The 18,571-nt window shown below is 39.2% G+C and overlaps 4 protein-coding genes across 5 annotated transcripts in view; 3 read left to right on the forward strand and 1 right to left on the reverse strand.

Annotated features, from left to right (window-relative positions):
• The window catches only part of LOC129795035 (probable asparagine--tRNA ligase, mitochondrial), a 1,173,171-nt gene that overhangs the window by 779,354 nt on the left and 375,246 nt on the right, over positions 1-18,571 (forward strand). The window lies entirely within an intron of this gene.
• Positions 1-18,571, reverse strand: part of LOC129794972 (mucin-2-like) — an 826,140-nt gene that overhangs the window by 567,381 nt on the left and 240,188 nt on the right. The gene's annotated exons all lie outside the window — the stretch shown is intronic.
• LOC129795002 (sodium-dependent nutrient amino acid transporter 1-like) overlaps positions 1-18,571 on the forward strand; it is an 899,230-nt gene that overhangs the window by 505,413 nt on the left and 375,246 nt on the right. The gene's annotated exons all lie outside the window — the stretch shown is intronic.
• LOC129794999 (endonuclease/exonuclease/phosphatase family domain-containing protein 1-like) lies at positions 625-17,776 on the forward strand. 2 transcript variants are annotated; one of them, XM_055836000.1, is made up of 5 exons: positions 625-867; positions 11,907-12,454; positions 12,715-13,345; positions 15,725-16,282; positions 17,220-17,776. In XM_055836000.1, exons 2-5 carry the CDS (start codon positions 12,054-12,056, stop codon positions 17,592-17,594), a joined length of 1,965 nt encoding a protein of 654 aa, XP_055691975.1. In that variant the 5' UTR covers positions 625-867; positions 11,907-12,053; the 3' UTR covers positions 17,595-17,776. The 2 variants fall into 2 exon arrangements, with proteins under 2 accessions (XP_055691975.1, XP_055691974.1); XM_055835999.1 differs by having other exon boundaries at positions 12,035-12,454.

Consider the following 18,571-nt stretch of genomic DNA (forward strand, 5'->3'; position numbering starts at 1 on the left):
ATCATTACAAATCAATTGGAAAACGTCCTTGCAGAGGCCATGCTACAATAAGGACACCATACTTTTTTTTCTTTTCTTCTTTTCACACAATCGTCGTCTACTTACGATCAAGCCAGAACACAGATGATATTTCCTCATCCCAACTATTTGCGGTACATTTATTCAAATGTTTCAGTTTCTACACAGGATAACGATAACAAAACATACCTGAAGAATATGGCCAATTATCTGGAGGAGATTGATAAGAAAGTGGCAATTCTGTGGCTACAAATTAAATATTGCATGTTCAACGTATTCTAACCCTAACAAACCAAGGAATTCTTCTCAAAACAAAATGATTGGAGTTATTGTTCTACGTGTAATCATCATCATCAGCTGTTTCTGGAGAAGAGATATTATAAATCGGTTTTTGGAAAATCATAATTTCTAGAAGACAGACCTAATAAAAAAAAACTTCTGTAATTTTCTCAACTGATAAACCCATAATGTTTCATTAATGTTTCTCCCTTCAAACGAAACATCTTCTCTATGTATTAATGGACTTTTATACATGCAATGAGTGCGCGTGGACTTGAAATTGTGTGCGTAACAGTGTTTCATGTTGAAATGTTTCATCATCTGTATGACACTTCCACTGTCGTTTTAGTTGCAATCACATCGTGAAAATTCTTTTTCTTATATCTCTTGTGCAAAACTACCCAATTAATTCCCAAATTGTGTCTCAAACTATCAACTGTGTACCTCTTGTTGTGTCCAATTGCATGTAAATATGCTGGTCGTGGTGGGAAAGCCATGAAAATGTGTAAAAAGTGACCGTGAAAATATTATTCCCATCTGAGGCGTTGGTGCAGCAAAAGCAGAAAAAAGGTACGAAATCCGCGAAAATTGAACCTTCCCGTTGATTGTGGTAATCAATTAAAGAGAAAATCCGCCAATTTGTGTCTACCACAACACTTTCTCATCACTCTTTCGCGATGACACGGTGACGGCACTCAGCTTTTTCCACATATAGCTGTATACCCCCGATGAAATCATCGACATTGAACATTCTTGGCGCTTTTCCTTTGCTCTGTAAGCGCCTCAGCCAATTTTCCGCCTCCGGAAGTTGCCTTTTTGTCTCCCAAAAACAACCAACAATAAATCCTTATCAGTGTCCTCGAGGACAAAAGCTTCTCTCTTCCCTTGCCTAGGATTCTCACACCATATATAAAAGGAATTGCGCCAAAAGAAAATTCTCAAGGGGACATTCATTACGATAAATGATGGTTTGGAAAAAAATTATGAAATCCGTTTGGATATTGTAGACTATGGGGTAGATTCTGATAAAAATCTTTTGTTATCGCACAATTCGTCAGTTATAAGATTTTTGGTATCCCGGGGAAAATCTTATAGGATTTTGTCATTTTGTTTTCTTTAACCGGGTTTTGAAGAAAAATTACTTTTCCATGCCTCTTCAGAGATCTTTCTGATCATTTTCCTGAACATAATAATTTATTTCCGTGTTCTTCGTCGGCAGTTGAAATGTCTTACCCAAAGAAATTCAGAATATTCCCAGAGCTTTCGGCCCCGATCAGAGCCTTCTTCAGTGGCTAGCATAGACGGGCGCTTTTATTAAAGAAAATTTTACAATGGAAAATAATTTTCACTCACTAGATAGTGGGGAATTACTTCCCAATCTTCGGGTGCGTCAAATATTATACATTGAGGGACTGATTTTTGACAGTCATTCAAGTAGACCCATACCAAAAATACCACTTTCTTTTCAATCCTCTACCAAAACTGGACGGATGGGCCGATTTTCGAAAATCTTTAAGCTTAAGCTTTAAGAATCTATACTACTTTTCAAAATCAGTCACTCACAGCCTGAGATATTGACGATTAAAACCAGGGGTACCTTTAAAACCTATATTGGTGGTCCTATTATTTTTATTGTAACCGTACCTATGCACCTAATATTTTTTTTATTTTTTTGTTCTTCATAATTTAAGAATGACTTCCAAAATCCATAAAAAAATCTATTTTCTATAACCTTTTCTCCTCTAACCTTTATTCTTCGGTATTAGTCTTGGACTTATTATTCCAACAGAGTTACATATTCATGTTATGTTTACCTTGTTGACCACATATTCTTTTTCTAAAATCCTTTGAATTATTTATTTCACACTTTCATGTTTTGATGAATTTTTGGTATCGTCTTTTTGTAATGCGGTACCCCTTTTGGTGGTGATAACACAGAAAATCCTCAATCGGGTGATGTTTTGAGTGTTTCTCTCTCACCTTGTGTCGCGTAAATACCTTTATGGAACAGGTGGGCCATCTACATGAGAGAAAAAGAGAAAGAGAAGTAGAAAAAAAATGCTAAGCCGTAGAATTTAATCATGCGATCTGGCATTGAATTCACTTTTCATCGAATGAAAAATCAGCCTTCAACTCTGCCGCGAGACATTTTCTCACACGCCGGGAAAACTTACTTCCCTTGCTGCTGGAGGGGAATTTAAAATGTGAAAAAAAAGGTGAACTTCAGACCCACTTGAGAGCATTGTTCAATCAATTTGTGCATATCTATGCCACAAACAGGCAGTCTCTTGACTACGCCGAGATAAGCGTTTCAGCTCTGATAAGGCAATGCGCCAAAAGCAGTGCAGATTTTGCCTTTTATTTCACAAATTTAAAATTGCGAAGAATATTGCCCCAATTGGCGCTCAGCAGAGTGTTCGCAATGACCCCGCACAACAGCTGATTTTTCGGGCAAAAGGAGAGTGAGTGAAATTCATTCATAGAATTAAAGGCCCCACACATGGCGCAAGTTCAAGAGATTTTCGGTACACATGGACGCAAATGAACTTGAAGGGGAGCACAAGCGACAATTGTATGTATATTCTACTTTAAATTCCGCACTCTGTGTAAATATTTCTCTCCGCCTGAACACTCGGGTACAATTAATTACGAACGTGGACGGAGAAATTCAATCTATATGGGTTGTTTGCATACACACATCAAAGATCAATGACTTGGTCCAAAAAAAATTGATTGGAAAGACCTTTCTGAATCATCACAGAGTTCGAAGTACTTACTTAAAGGGAATTTATTTAAATCTTCTCCTTTGTTGCTTTTTTTTTAACCCTTTTGCGTCCATTTAGATCATTGACAAAGGTCTGGAATGGGTTTTGAAAAAAGGTTCAAATTAAGGAAGAGTCGAGATTTAAAATATTCCTAACGTTGGATAGCTTTGTAAAACCTTTAATTTAAGTCTAATTTGAGCAAAATCGGTTAAGCAGAAAAGGAGATTTTGCTCTAAGAACTTTAAAAATATTTAAATTAAAAAAAAACAACGACAAAGATTTTATTTTTATATTATAAAATTTGAAGAAAATCGATAGATTCTAAGAAATTACTCCGGTTTTAAGGCCTGGTTTTAGGCAACTTTAGTTTTTTTTTTTTTCATTTAGCGCCTTATGTATCGAATTTGATCAAAATCGATCAAGCCAAAGTCGAATCATATTGAAAGGTTTTTTAAGATCTAGGAGGCCATATTGGCTAAACAACTTAACCGATTTTTTTAAAGTCAGCTATCGATCAAAACGTCTGGCTGAGCTTTTAAGATCTTTTTGTGATGCATATGCTTCTTTAGATCTCTTGGTGATTCTTTTATTTTTTATAGATTAAGTTAAAGCAGTTTAGTTTTTATCCATGAAGCATTGATGCATATGCTTTATACACAATAATGTTAAATAAGATAAAATAGGGGCGTGGTTAAGGCTAGGAAATATTTTTCTACTTTTCTCAATTGATTCATGTTTCAAATTACTTTTTAATTTTAGTTTCAGAATAATTTTCAATTAAATTTCATTCAACTTGTTCGGTGTGAAAGTATCTTAAGTTTCAATTAACAAAATTTCTTAAGTTTTACAATTTCTACATAAAATATATAAATTATAATTTCTCCAAAAAAAATCCAAACTACATAATTAGTCACATACTAAATATTGATTATGAATAAAGGAATTTTATTTAGCAAAATAGATTAATTTCAATCTCAACCTTATCTCCAGTTGACCCAAAACTAACTCAAATTTCTACAGATTTTTTTTTCTTCAAAACTAAATTCTGCAATTCGTCAAAGTAAATAATCATAAAAACTTCAAGAAACTTGATTACCAATTGCAAAACATATCGTGTTTTTTGGGCAAAGTTCAGGAAATCAAGAAGAAACTCAACACCCAAAAAAAAAGCTAAAGCAACTCACAATGACAAATCAAATTGGGGGGAAGAGCAAGTATAGTAGTTGTGCTGTGGGGATATTGAGTAAATTGAGATAGTAATGTTGTTATTGTCTTACAAAATAATACGCCATTTATCCCTCAATATAAAACATGAATAGTAATTTGAATATTCAGAAAGGAATGTGATGTCACGAATGATTGTGTAATGGATATAAATTTATCATTATTTCTCGTTACTTTTCAACACCAACTCGATGGGAGAATTGTTTGCACAAAACTTTCCGCCTTTTTACCTACAAATTTTGCTCTTTTTTCACTTTTTTCACTTTTTTTTTCTTTTAATTTTTAATGCAAAAGTGTGGACATGTTGATGGAGAAACATATTATTATGGGTTCACCTGTTAATAATTGATATACAGCGACAAAGGCTTATCGATTGCAAAATTATTCAACACTTCCGGCTGTTAAGGGAAAGTGCACCGCAAAGAGTCAAAAATAGAATTTCCACCCGTATACTCTCACCTATTTCTGTATTCTCATGCGGTTTAGAACCTCATAAAAAAGTCATAAGATAAGTTGCAAGCAATGACGAGGCTCATTAGCATGTGGAAAATTGCTGAATTATTGCTCACAATCGATGTTAAATGCCTACACACCACCGCGCACCACAAGCTCGTGAATTGCTAAACACTACCAACAATTTATTTTGCTACACTCTCTTATTATATGGTTGTGTTTAAACCCTTTTGCGACCACATGAAACATTGAGACATTAAAACATTTGGTTTTTCATAGCTGTGATTCTTTTTGGATGCTCTGTGAGATCATTTCTCTACCAAAACGTATTCTTTAGCATTTTCTACGTCAAATTAACGTAATTTTAGCATTTAAAAAATAATTAAATTAATTTTAATTTGAGAAAATAGAATGTTTCATGCGTGTTTGAACCAATGAAACATTCGGTCTTTTTATCAGTATTATTTATTCTGTGGATGTTCTCAAAGGATATTTCGGAATCAAAACGTCTTCTTTGGCTTTTTCTACGTAAACTTAACATATTTTTAACTAAAAAAAAAAGAATAATAAAATACATTTAAAATCAAGAAAATATACAATGTTTCACATTGAATTTTGTGTACGATCCAATACACGCAAAAGGGTTAAAGAGCTTTCTTCTTGATCTCTTTAAGCGGGTTTTTGAGATAATTTTGCAAACTATACGAAAAGTGTTTGTATAAATAATTCAAATGTTGGAGATAAAGAATAAACACAATAATATGACGAAGATGTTTGTTTCAGGATTTTGCAAAAGAACGCTAATTTTTCTCCAAGAATCAGATAATAATTTAATATTTATGGATACACTAAAAGTATGTCTCCTAAAGCAAAGAAAAGGTCATTGATATGACCTGTTTACTGTGTTGTGGAAAAATTAAAAGAATTTCAAAATGGCGTCAGATGATACATGAAGCAAAGTGATTTTCTTACACTTTCATAATTAGAGTTCAAATATGGCCTAAAACGGAAACTTAACTCTAAGAAAACTATGGATAAAAACATTAAAAATGTGCTGATTCAATCAACATTGTCAAGTAAACCAGCTTTCTTTAACCCTTGCTCATTCATTTGCTTATTCGCTGAACGAAACGTGAAACAAATATAAATGAAACATTAACAAGAAAGAAACGACTTAGGATTGTCTTCTTGCTTCATGGTTGTTTCAAGTGCATTCACGAAACACTAAATGTGTAATTTAGAAACATTAACGCTGATGTTTCATCGATGATTTCATAATTTCTGAGAAGTTAATTTTGAAACAATTAAAAAAATATATATATTTGTCTACGTAAAAATCTGAGCATTTTATTGAATTTATGTTATAAAATTCTTAAGCATTAATTATATTGTTGCGGATTTTTTAATTTCGGATTTATTTGTCGGTTGGGATTACAATGAGGTGCTGCTACTTTAGGCTGCTTTATCCTCCGCAACGGGCGCCGCTCGATGGAAGTCTTTGGATTTGCTGAGTGAGGGAGGCAATCCTGGGCTTCTTCCCCAGTCTAGGGTTCGGATTGCCGCGTTGTTCTACTGTTGCTCTTCGGGGGCTGCTTGTAGTTGGCCGGCGGAAGTCTTTCCTTCGCCGTGTTGGTTCCCAGCAGGCTTCCTAACGTCTACCCGGAATGGATGTCGGATCAGGTGTAGCTTTGCCACCTGATACCGTATTGGGTTGGAGCAGTGATAAGTGGGAGAATCGTCCTCTCGACCACTTAGTAAGGATTAGCAGGAGGGAGAATCGTCCTCTCGACCTCCTGAAGTAAAGATGGGCAGGAGTCCTCTCGACTGCCTGACCCAGTGCAGTGACAGGTGGGAGAATCGTCCTCTCGACCGCCTGGTAAATGATGAGCAGGAGGGAGAATCGTCCTCTCGACCTCCTGAAGTAAAGATGGGCAGGAGTCTTCCCGACTGCCTGACCCAGTGCAGTGACAGGTGGGAGAATCGTCCTCTCGACCGCCTGGTAAATGATGAGCAGGAGGGAGAATCGTCCTCTCGACCTCCTGAAGTGATGGGCAGGAGTCCTCTCGACTGCCTGGGTTCCACTCACTTGTTGAATCCCAATACCGCACCGTCGTGGAGCGTAGCTATCGCTCTCGGATGGGGTATTCAGTTGGGATGTTGGGAGATTTTCTATCTCCCAAAGTTTGGCTACTTTTTAGCCAAGTATTCACTGCACTAGGGAAATTTTCTATTTCCCAACATTGGCTATTACTTCAGCCAATGTTCACTGCACTATTCACTAAGAGATTCTGGGATCTCTAATTCACTGCTGAAGATCACTGCTTAAAAGTCACTATTGCACTTCTTAAAGGTTACTGCTGCACTCTTGAAAGTTTACTGCTGCTCAGTGGTGGTCACTGAGCTCTTTTATAATGCGGGAAACCCTTTCTTCATCCGTGTCTCACCACCGAATTTCTAATTCGTGGAATTGAGATGAATTAGGTCACATTCTTTTACCATAAAAGGTGACAATTTTGTGATATGCCCTTGTATGGTGCGAAAGTTTAGGAGTTTCTTCCTCTCACATTCATCTATTCCCTTATATGGTGCGAAAGTTTAGGAATTTCTTCTCCTCACATTCGTTTATGTCCTTATAAGGTGCGAAAGTGAGAATTTACCCCTTTCATCGATCACCGTCGATCATAAAGCACATGTTTTATGTACTAAAACACCTGTTTCAGGTGATTTCATCTAGGGGATGATCTATGCTATTAGAAAGCGCAACTTTCACTAAGAAATTGTGCTTTTCGTCGATCTTGTCCTAAGACACAATTTATCCCTTGAAGGGCTGGAGGGCTTTTGGGTTTTGCCTTCCTTCTGGCGCGGGCATGGAAATTAGGGTTTGGTGTAAAATATGAGAATTTCCAGGCACCGTCGCAACACTCCCCCCACCTTAGTCTCGATCGCCCCGATCGAGTTCTGTATCGGGGTAAGGTGGTGGTCGTTGTTCGTGAAATATCCGTTGCTTCTTCTTCTGAAGCAGAATGTGGTATACCATGTCGGTCAATTGCTTCAGGATCGTGTATAATTCCTCCCAGTCACTTTGTGGTTTAGGGCATCGATTCCTTCTTCTGTTTGGGGTGTATAGCCGGTCATTCCTTCCTTCCGGAGAGTTTCCTGAATGAGTGTTTCCGTTGTTTCGAGTTTTCTTGTCCTTGAAGACTCTTTGACGACGGTGTCCAGGTGCTTCATTACCTGCTAACCCGCTTCTATTCTTGCGAGGTTGTCCTTTGCAGATGTCGCACTCTTGGCAATACTGGTTGACTCTGGCACGTCTTCCAGGGAAGTAGAATTTCGCTCTCAACTTCAGGAAGGTTTTCACGTGGTCACAGTGTCTTCCTCCAGGGTTGTCGTGTATTTCCTTCAGCACGGTGTCGATCATGTCTGAAGGTAAAACAATTAACTTTTTGCACTCACCAGTTCGGTTACTTTCCCACTGATAAATGAGACAGTCATCTTCCACTCGTAGAGAATAAAAGATTCCCCAGTAGTTCCGGAGGGCAGGGATTTTTCCTGACACTTCTTTCCAGGCTGGTCGTTTCCCTTTGGAGACCCACTGCCGTACTACTTTCAACACAGAATCTTTCTTCTGTTCCTCTTTGAACTTCTCCTGGTCGTTTGGGATTTCTGTCACTGCCGTGAGGATTCTTCCAAGGTGATTCTTTTCATCGGTTCGATTGCATTGCTTGTGGATTCCTTCATAACGTGGTGGCCGCGACGAAGTATCAGCTTTCTTCTGCGCTCTACCGGAGCGATGTTCCATGTATGGAGCTACAGTAGCATTTCGACCGATCCTTGACTTCTTTTCTGCACGGCGCTGAGATTTTTCCTGCGATACTTGAGCCTGGGATTTGTTACAGGGCCGTTCAGGTTCCCTCTTCTCCTTCTTGGGCTTCCAGTTTGCTTTTCGCCGGTTATTTTGATCTCGCGTATTTGATTGCACTTTTTGCTGACCCTTGGGGGTATACCAATTCTTCTTGTGAACCTTTTCGGATGTGGTTTTCTTAGAACCACGGCATTTATCCGAATGTTCGATTTTCATAACCCTCACTTGAGGGCGGGTGAATTGAGTGGCCTGTTTACTCGCTTCATACTCCATTGCAGTAACCAGGGCTGTATTTAACGTGGATGGGCGACTCATCCGCACCCAGACCTGGACTTCCATATCGGCGATTCCGTCCAGGAACTGCTGAGTAGCGATTCTCTCCTGGGCCTCAGGAGGACATTCATGATATGCCCTTTGTACAAGCTTACGCAATTCGTTTGCGAAAGCGGGCAATTCCTCTTTTGCTCGTTGTCTCCGAGTCTTTAATTCTACATGGCAGAGATCCCGTAGATGTTCTCTACCGAAGCGAAGCTTCAGGGCTGCCATGAGTTTGTTCCAGTTCTGCCGATCCTCCTCTGGCAGTGTTGGGAGGATGGCCAATGCAGAGCCGCGCAGTGATGCGGCCAGGATGGTGCCCTTCTGGTGGGTGTTCCATCCCATGGCGGCTGCAATTACATTGAAGTGGAGGAGATAATCCTCCAAATCTTGCTTACCGTCATAATTGTCCACCTTAAGTTTAGCCATTCCTGGGCTAATGGAGGTGGTGTCGATTCTGTTCTGTGACGCCAGTTGTGGTTGACCGGATGTAGCAGTGGACATCACGGGTCCTGGTGTCCAGACATTTGTTGTCGGCATTAGACAACCGCGGGGTCTTCCGGAGTCTCCTTGTGGCACCACTCCAGTGGGTGTCTGTGTGTTCACCGCAGTGGCATGTGATAGAGGAGTGCCCAGTGTGTACATGGGTGTCTGCTCCTCTTTAGGGGTACACATTGGTGCCGAAGGTCCACTTTTGGGTGTCTCCGTATTCGCTGCTGCTGCCTTTCCGTCCTGCAGACTCGTCACATACTGTGGCTCCGAGTCTGAACTCGAATTTGTGTAATCCGGGACGGGAGCTAGTAAACTTTCCCATTGAAGATCTCTGATCTTCTCCTTCTCCAGTAGATTCTGAAGCTGCTGGTGTAAAATCTTTTGCATGATTTCCAGATCTTCCATTCGTTTCTGGTCACGCATCGAGAGTTGACTCACTGTACTGCTCAACTCGTCCAGTTTTTCAAAGATGGTGTCCTGTAACACCTTTACCAACTCACTCTGATTGGTGTTTTCCTGTGAAACATCCACCAGCTCACTCGGGTTGGCATCCATCATCATGGGGCGCTATAATCCCACCGCTGCCACCAATTGTTGCGGATTTTTTAATTTCGGATTTATTTGTCGGTTGGGATTACAATGAGGTGCTGCTACTTTAGGCTGCTTTATCCTCCGCAACGGGCGCCGCTCGATGGAAGTCTTTGGATTTGCTGAGTGAGGGAGGCAATCCTGGGCTTCTTCCCCAGTCTAGGGTTCGGATTGCCGCGTTGTTCTACTGTTGCTCTTCGGGGGCTGCTTGTAGTTGGCCGGCGGAAGTCTTTCCTTCGCCGTGTTGGTTCCCAGCAGGCTTCCTAACGTCTACCCGGAATGGATGTCGGATCAGGTGTAGCTTTGCCACCTGATACCGTATTGGGTTGGAGCAGTGATAAGTGGGAGAATCGTCCTCTCGACCACTTAGTAAGGATTAGCAGGAGGGAGAATCGTCCTCTCGACCTCCTGAAGTAAAGATGGGCAGGAGTCCTCTCGACTGCCTGACCCAGTGCAGTGACAGGTGGGAGAATCGTCCTCTCGACCGCCTGGTAAATGATGAGCAGGAGGGAGAATCGTCCTCTCGACCTCCTGAAGTAAAGATGGGCAGGAGTCTTCCCGACTGCCTGACCCAGTGCAGTGACAGGTGGGAGAATCGTCCTCTCGACCGCCTGGTAAATGATGAGCAGGAGGGAGAATCGTCCTCTCGACCTCCTGAAGTGATGGGCAGGAGTCCTCTCGACTGCCTGGGTTCCACTCACTTGTTGAATCCCAATACCGCACCGTCGTGGAGCGTAGCTATCGCTCTCGGATGGGGTATTCAGTTGGGATGTTGGGAGATTTTCTATCTCCCAAAGTTTGGCTACTTTTTAGCCAAGTATTCACTGCACTAGGGAAATTTTCTATTTCCCAACATTGGCTATTACTTCAGCCAATGTTCACTGCACTATTCACTAAGAGATTCTGGGATCTCTAATTCACTGCTGAAGATCACTGCTTAAAAGTCACTATTGCACTTCTTAAAGGTTACTGCTGCACTCTTGAAAGTTTACTGCTGCTCAGTGGTGGTCACTGAGCTCTTTTATAATGCGGGAAACCCTTTCTTCATCCGTGTCTCACCACCGAATTTCTAATTCGTGGAATTGAGATGAATTAGGTCACATTCTTTTACCATAAAAGGTGACAATTTTGTGATATGCCCTTGTATGGTGCGAAAGTTTAGGAGTTTCTTCCTCTCACATTCATCTATTCCCTTATATGGTGCGAAAGTTTAGGAATTTCTTCTCCTCACATTCGTTTATGTCCTTATAAGGTGCGAAAGTGAGAATTTACCCCTTTCATCGATCACCGTCGATCATAAAGCACATGTTTTATGTACTAAAACACCTGTTTCAGGTGATTTCATCTAGGGGATGATCTATGCTATTAGAAAGCGCAACTTTCACTAAGAAATTGTGCTTTTCGTCGATCTTGTCCTAAGACACAATTTATCCCTTGAAGGGCTGGAGGGCTTTTGGGTTTTGCCTTCCTTCTGGCGCGGGCATGGAAATTAGGGTTTGGTGTAAAATATGAGAATTTCCAGGCACCGTCGCAACAATATATAATGTTTTAAAGTTTCTTTATTACATAATAACAAAAATATTGATTGCTCTGAAACACCAACTCTTTCTGTATTACAATACTTAAACTTTGGGGAAATAAATACTCTACTAAATACTAAATAAGTTGGTGTTGTCTTCTATAAGTCAAAAGTTTTATAATGTTTCTAATAAATAAATTATTATATCGTTTTTTCCATCATCTGACGATTTATTCTTTCTGTTTTTCATTTTCAAATCAATTTCTACTTAATTCTTCCCAATCCTACCAAAAATGATGTCTAAATTTAAATGATTAATGAATTATTTATTAAATAAATAAAAAAAAAACTTCAATAAATAAAATTCTTTTTGCAATAAATAAAAAAGGAACATTCCAAAGTTCGAGGTGTCGTTGAGTGTTGCGGAAGACACAAGATATCGGGAGACATGTAGAAAGAGAAGAGAGAAAAAAAAGCTTATCGTCACGGAGACTTATCAATAAATCACTTTGATAGCGCCCGTCACGCCAGCACAATGGGCCAGTCCTCTAGTCAGCAGTTGGGCCAGCGCAGTGGCCGGAGTGCCAGTGTCGGTGGGACACCCAACCGCATGCGTTTCCGTTCGCCTTTCATGCGGCGCAAGAAGCACAAGGTGCCCCTTAGTGCGGCTTTCGCGGCCCCCCACATGGGTAGCCTGGAGGCCCTCAATATCAACACAGCCACCGTTGAGCAACTCATGACACTACCTGGTGTCAATCGACGCATAGCTCAGTGTATTGTGGACCATAGGGCAGCCATTGGGGGTCAATTTCAGCGTATCGATGATCTGGCACTTGTACCAGGTATGGGGGCTGTGAAGCTGGAGCAGATACGTCCGGAGATTTGTGTGAAGAGAAGACCAGGTGGCTCACTGCAGGGATCCTCACTCAGTTCTAGGTGAGATTTTGTTCATTTTGGGGCAAATTTAATCATTTTCTTGGGGCTAATCTAATCAGAAATATTCCAAAGGCTGAAATTTGTGGTAATTGTGTTAAAAATAAATTTTTGAATCATATTGGAATCCCGTCTGAGTCCTCCAGATCTTATTTTGGTTATAAAAAATATTTTTCAAAGCTTTCGGCTATAGTAGAAGCCTTCATCATGGGCTCAAATAAAAACAGTCGAAATTAAAAAAAATCCTTGTTTTTTAACCCCAGGACCCCTTCAATGGAATCCCTCCTCTCAGAACCATCCCTAACATTTCGTCCTGGTCTCCTAAATGTCAACACCGCAACGGTATTCCAACTGCAGCAGGTGAGTGGTCTGAATCAGGAGTTAGCTGCAAATGTTGTGGAATACCGCAAGCGGAAGGGTCCCTTTAAGTCTCTCGACGACATGGCGCGTGTGAAGGGGCTATCACCAGCACGTCTGGGTGCCATTCGGGCACTTCTCAGTCTAAGTGACGATGAAGCCACACCAAAGACCCCACGACTCCTGAGGCACTCGTCAACGGTGTCGTCGAATACAACTCCTATCCGGAATGGGGGGATACGCCCGAATTTAACGCCAAACCGGAAGTCTTTGTCCGTTTCGGCAATTCGTGTCAATGGAACCCCACTCACGGGACTCAATGGGTTCCGAAATGTGCCTGTGAATGACATCTATGACCTTCTGGGGGCCTATTCGCATCGCCCCACTGTCGAGGGGGATTTTCAGTTCAGCCGAAATGGCAGGAGAGCCCTGAGGGTTGCATCGTGGAACCTCGATAGAATGACAAAAGCCAAAGCTGAGAATCCAGGTGTCCTAGAGGTTATCTGCAGGACAATCCTGGAGAATAAACTATCCATTGTGAGTACAAGACTTTATTATTTTTTATTGTTTGAAGAATTTAACGACTGTTTAAAACTGTTGTTGTTTTGTGGTTTTAAATAAACCGAATCGTCGCTGAAAGTGCTAAGACGTGCGTTTTAATTGACTGTCTCCGATCAAAGAACATCATTTTCTCAGAAGAAAATTGTTTAATTTAATTTTAATAACAGATGTCGGTAGTTTTTGTTTAAACCTTGGGGACCTAAAAAATAATAAGAAGAATTCGACAGATGTATGAGAAATTTCCCGTGTGGTGCGGCGAGCTTTCATATCGAAAAATGGCTGCCTTCCGCCATTTTAAGATACCGCCATCCACGCTTTTGAGGTTAGAAACCTTGATCCTCCAAGTGTTAAAAATTAAAAGCAATGCTGCAATGCAGTTTTTCTGTATTTTGACTGGCCATTTCTATATTTTAAATTTCTATTTCAATTCTAATGACTTTTCCGACATTATAATCTCTCTAAAATATCCATTTAAAAAAAAACGTGAACAGAGTCAAAAATTTCTCTCTTCCCAAATGAGTTTCCTCAATTACGGAGAAATCCATTTTTTTTAAAAAGTATTTTGTCCAAAATAAGTCAGCGCAATTACACACAAAGCAAAAGCAATAAATTCCCGAGAATATTGTGCTTTGTTACTCAACAAGCCACTCATAATTTAATTCCCTTTCAACGAATTGAAGAAAAAAATAAAAACTTTTACCGCGAGGAGTTCAATGATTTGAAATGTCAACGCTGCTGGAGTATTCAATAATTTCTTATCGCAGATGATTTTCCATTAAAAAATTCTCATATTCAATTATTCAACTCGAAAGAAAAAGTGAAAAGTCTGTGACGCCGCACGTTGAGAGCCCACGTGCAGCTCAGTGTCCACAATCTCCTTTAAAAATTCTTATTTAGAAGAAAAAAAAACGTTCACAGGTGTTGCGCGGAGGCAATGAGATAATCTCACCATGATAATCCAGCGTGATAAAGAAAATCAAATACGCGGGAAGGTTGGGGAGACTTTGTTTTTGCCACCATTTAGTATCGGTTGGTGTTGGTATTATTTTGTAATTATCTCCCAATGACTTCTGTAGACTTTTTTTCCCCTTTAAAATTACTTTTGCTTTTTGCGGTATGTCGCGAGTCAATACAGTAGAGAAGCAACAACATTATTGCTGTGTTGACTCGGAAGAAAATTAGCATTGTAAATGAATTTATGAGGCAGTAAATTAAAACGAGTGCCAAAAACATTAGATAAAACATTACGTACTTCTCACCCCAACCTCCCCTCTTCTCCTCTGACAAATACTTTTTATCATTAGCACATTGTTAAGGAAAGATTTTAATTAAATGAGCATTGATAGGTCGTCTGATAAAGCATTTTTCTTGCAATTAAAATGAGAAGTTTTTGATTAACTTAATGGAGAAGTGTTGTAGAGATCAATTGAGACATCGTGTAAGATTCTTTTTTCTTATAGTTAAAAATTAATTTTGTTCGGAAAATTTTTGAAATAAAATAATATTTGAATTTGGCGCGCACTCGGAGTGGTGAATTCGAGTGGTGAAAAGAGAGAATGTGGGGAAAAAGGAATGATTTAGCGGCAAAAATGACAGAACGGATTTAGAGCTAAAGTTATTTTAGAAAAAAAGCAATTTTTATTGCAAAAGTTTTAATTTTTACTAAACTTAACTTAATTTTTATTAAATTTTTAGCAATAAATCTTAACTTTTGCAAAAAAAAAACGTATTTTTTTTATTTTTAATTTTTTTTATTAAAGTTTTATTTTGTTTCTACAAAATATTTATACATTTCATTAATGTTTTAAATTTTTCACAAAACATTTAATTTAATCACAATAATTTAAAAATAAAGTTAAATAAAATGCAAAGTTCAGACTCTAAAACTTCATTCTGATATATTTTAAAAATTTACCTTGGAATCTTAATTTCATAAACTTTTAATCCATTAATTTTTTTTTAATCATAGAAATTAAAAAATTAATTTGCCTTTTTTGAGATAATTATAATATTAATTAAAAGTGAATGATGCTTTAAAGACGGAGAGATGCTTCAAATAAAAATTAAGATTCTTTTGTAAGACTGAACATTGTCCAATGTTAAGCAATAAAAGATGTTTTATTAAAGATTTTTAAAATTTCTTTCATGATCGTTTTGTTTAAAATTTTCTTTTTCCCTTCAATTAAATAATAAATTGAAGTAAAAATAAAAAGTTAAATGACCTAGAATTAACAGATTCTAGGTCATTCTTTAATTTGCTTTCTAGTTTGAAACTATCATAATTCAAACCAAGTTTTTGAATCTTTTTTAATAAAATTTCTTTCAATAAATTATTTTCCTATTTTTTTTCAATAGATCTGCCTTCAGGAGATCCTCCATGCATCCGCCCTGGCGAGAATTTGTGAGGAGCTGAATCACCCAACCCTCCGGAGGACGATAGAATGGCGCGAGAATTCTCGCCAGTGGAAAATTCAAACTTCCGGACGGGATAGCCTCCTGTGTGGGTTGGGCTTTCTCTATGATTCCGCTCAGTGTGATTTTGTGGAGGCCGAATCGAAGGCATTGGACCTCAAAGGGTGCCACGAGGGGGTACTGGAGGTACCACCAGCGGCCTACATGGCCACCTTCCGTCTCGCCTCGTGGCGCCTCTCCATCCTCAACATCTACCTGAAGCACTACAATTTGGCCCGCATTGCTTCGGTGCTGGGTGCAGTGGCAGAGCAAACAGGGAAGCAGGAGATCTTCCTTGTTGCCGGAGATTTTTCCGGAGTACGTCCAAGGGCTAAGGAAGGCTACAAAGGGTGGGAGGCAGTTGGCAAAGTATCTGATACACGTTTAGGGATGACTGTTGATGTGGATGAGGTGAAATTCTACAAAATGTTGGATGTGAAGACCACAGCGTTCTATTCTGAGGTAAATTCCCTAAAATTTCTTTGATTTTTCTCTGAATTTCTTCAATTAATTTAAATTCGCGCAGTCGGGAAAAGTTGAAAAGTCATCCCCCAAGAAATCTTTAAAACGCCATATCTCGGGAACGGCTCCATAGATTTTCGATTTTGAACTATCGTTGGAAAGGTCTTAACCTCAACTATAACATATTAAAATGTGAAGTGAATCGATAATGGCATTTTCGAAAAATTCAAGTTCGAAATTTTCGAAAATTTTGATTTTGACTTTAGCGCCACTCGCGGTCATTTCTCGAAGTTGCAATGTTCTAGACATTTGTAGGGTTTCCCGAAATCTTTCATTTTCGCTTAAGTTTATCAAAATCGGACTTGTAGAACCCGAGATATGACATGTCAAAGTTGAAACTCAGTATTTTCAAAATGGCGACATATATTTTTTTTTATAAATAGATGTTATAGTAGGCTACAATATATCGAAAAATGAAGCAAATCGATAATGGCGTTTTCGAGATATTCATCGAAAATTTTGTTCTTAATTTTTGGCCCCCTAGCGGTCACTTTTGAAACTTCAGATGTTCTAGAGAGTTATAGGGTTTGTTGAAAGCTTTCATTTGAGCCCGGGTTGATCAAAATCGGTCAAGGCGTTTTCGAGTTATTGTCGATTTTCGATGAAAAATTGTGGCGGCCATATTGACTAAACGGCTTGACCGATTTTGGAAAATGAGGTATCGTTGGAAAGGTCCTAATAGTCCCTATAACATATCAAAATTTTAGATTTTTAGCTATTACAGAGGCTGAGATATAGGCAAAACAAAATTTTGAGGTTAAATTTTTTTGGCGCATACGCTTTTTGGAATGTGGGGACTCTAATTCGTGCTCATCCCAAGTTTGAGCCCGATCTGATGAGTGAAAGAAACACAACTAAAAATCTCTGACTCTTTCAGGATGCTCTGGATGTGAGTCAATGCAACATTCTGTGCCGGGAATCCCTACCAATTCACAGGAATGCCTTCCGGGAGGCCATCTACAAGAGTAAGAGCCTCTTCGACAAGGAACTCCTGGCCAAGGTGCCTCCTGTGCGTGGGAGTGCCTCAGATCGTCTCACGGGGCATGCAGCCATCATTCGGCAGGGCTTGTGCCACATGGCAATCCCACGTGGATGGACCTGGGGTGGTCCAGCATCGGAGTACTGCCCGGTGTATGTGGAGGTGTACCAGGATGCAGCACAACAGGGTGATGGTGCGCATGTCACCACAAATGGGGATGCCAGCAGTGATCTCAACTCGAGCACAGACTCTGTGTTCGTCTCGCCCAAGTGACCAGCCGGCCGGAACCATAAGATTTTTATTTTGCAACGATTCTGTGTATTTTATCGAGAGATTTTTTGAAGGCGGGAGATTTTGTAAATATTGTGAAGAACTCTACTGACCGTGTTGTTTTTTCGATGAGTTTTCAACGATTTGTTACATTGCAGATGATAAATAAAATTTTATTTTACACACATGTGGCCTTTTTATGCTTCACAGCTGGATGGGGGGGTGGCGTGGGGGCAGGAAGGGGTGGTGAGGTCATTAAATACACGAGAAGTCTCTAAAGTTTCGTGAAAAATTGATTTTGGGAAATTTTCAGGGGCTGTAAGTGAAAAACTCACGTGATAAACTCCCAAAGGCTTTTTGCGGGGAAAAAGTGAGGAAAACTTCACGTGAGCATGACCCTATAAGAAAAATAATACATCCCTGATAAGCTCCCGTTAGATTTTCTCGGTTTTCACCTTTCTTTTAAAGCGCTAAAGCATTCAGGAATTTATCACGGGAGTTTTTCACTCTTAGACAATTCATGCAATGAAATTTCAAAGATCCCTCGGTCTCAATTTTGTTTTGATTTGGTTTGAATTTTAATCGTTATGTGTGCCATGAAAAGAAGAAAAATATAATTCAGGTAATTCTCCAAAGTCTAGTTGAATAACTTCTTATTCTTCTGATTTTCACAACAAAGTTTTGTAAACCTTTCTATCCATTTCCAGGCATATTTCTTATAGTTTTTGCTTCTTCCAATTTGAATTTTTATTCGTTACATCCGCCATGATAATTTATAAAAATAAAATTAGATAATTCGAAAAATTCTTTAAAATCTTCTTGAATTCTTTTATATTCTCACAACCAAGTTTTACAAATTCATTCAATTGAAACAATTTCCGTGCATTTTCTTGTATTTTTGCTTCTTCCGATTTGAATTTTTATCCGTTACATCCGCCATGATGGCGTCCTTTAAACATCTTTAAAAATCAATTTCTTCT

The sequence above is a fragment of the Lutzomyia longipalpis genome, chromosome 4, assembly GCF_024334085.1.
Source record: "Lutzomyia longipalpis isolate SR_M1_2022 chromosome 4, ASM2433408v1".
Lineage (NCBI taxonomy): Eukaryota > Metazoa > Arthropoda > Insecta > Diptera > Psychodidae > Lutzomyia > Lutzomyia longipalpis.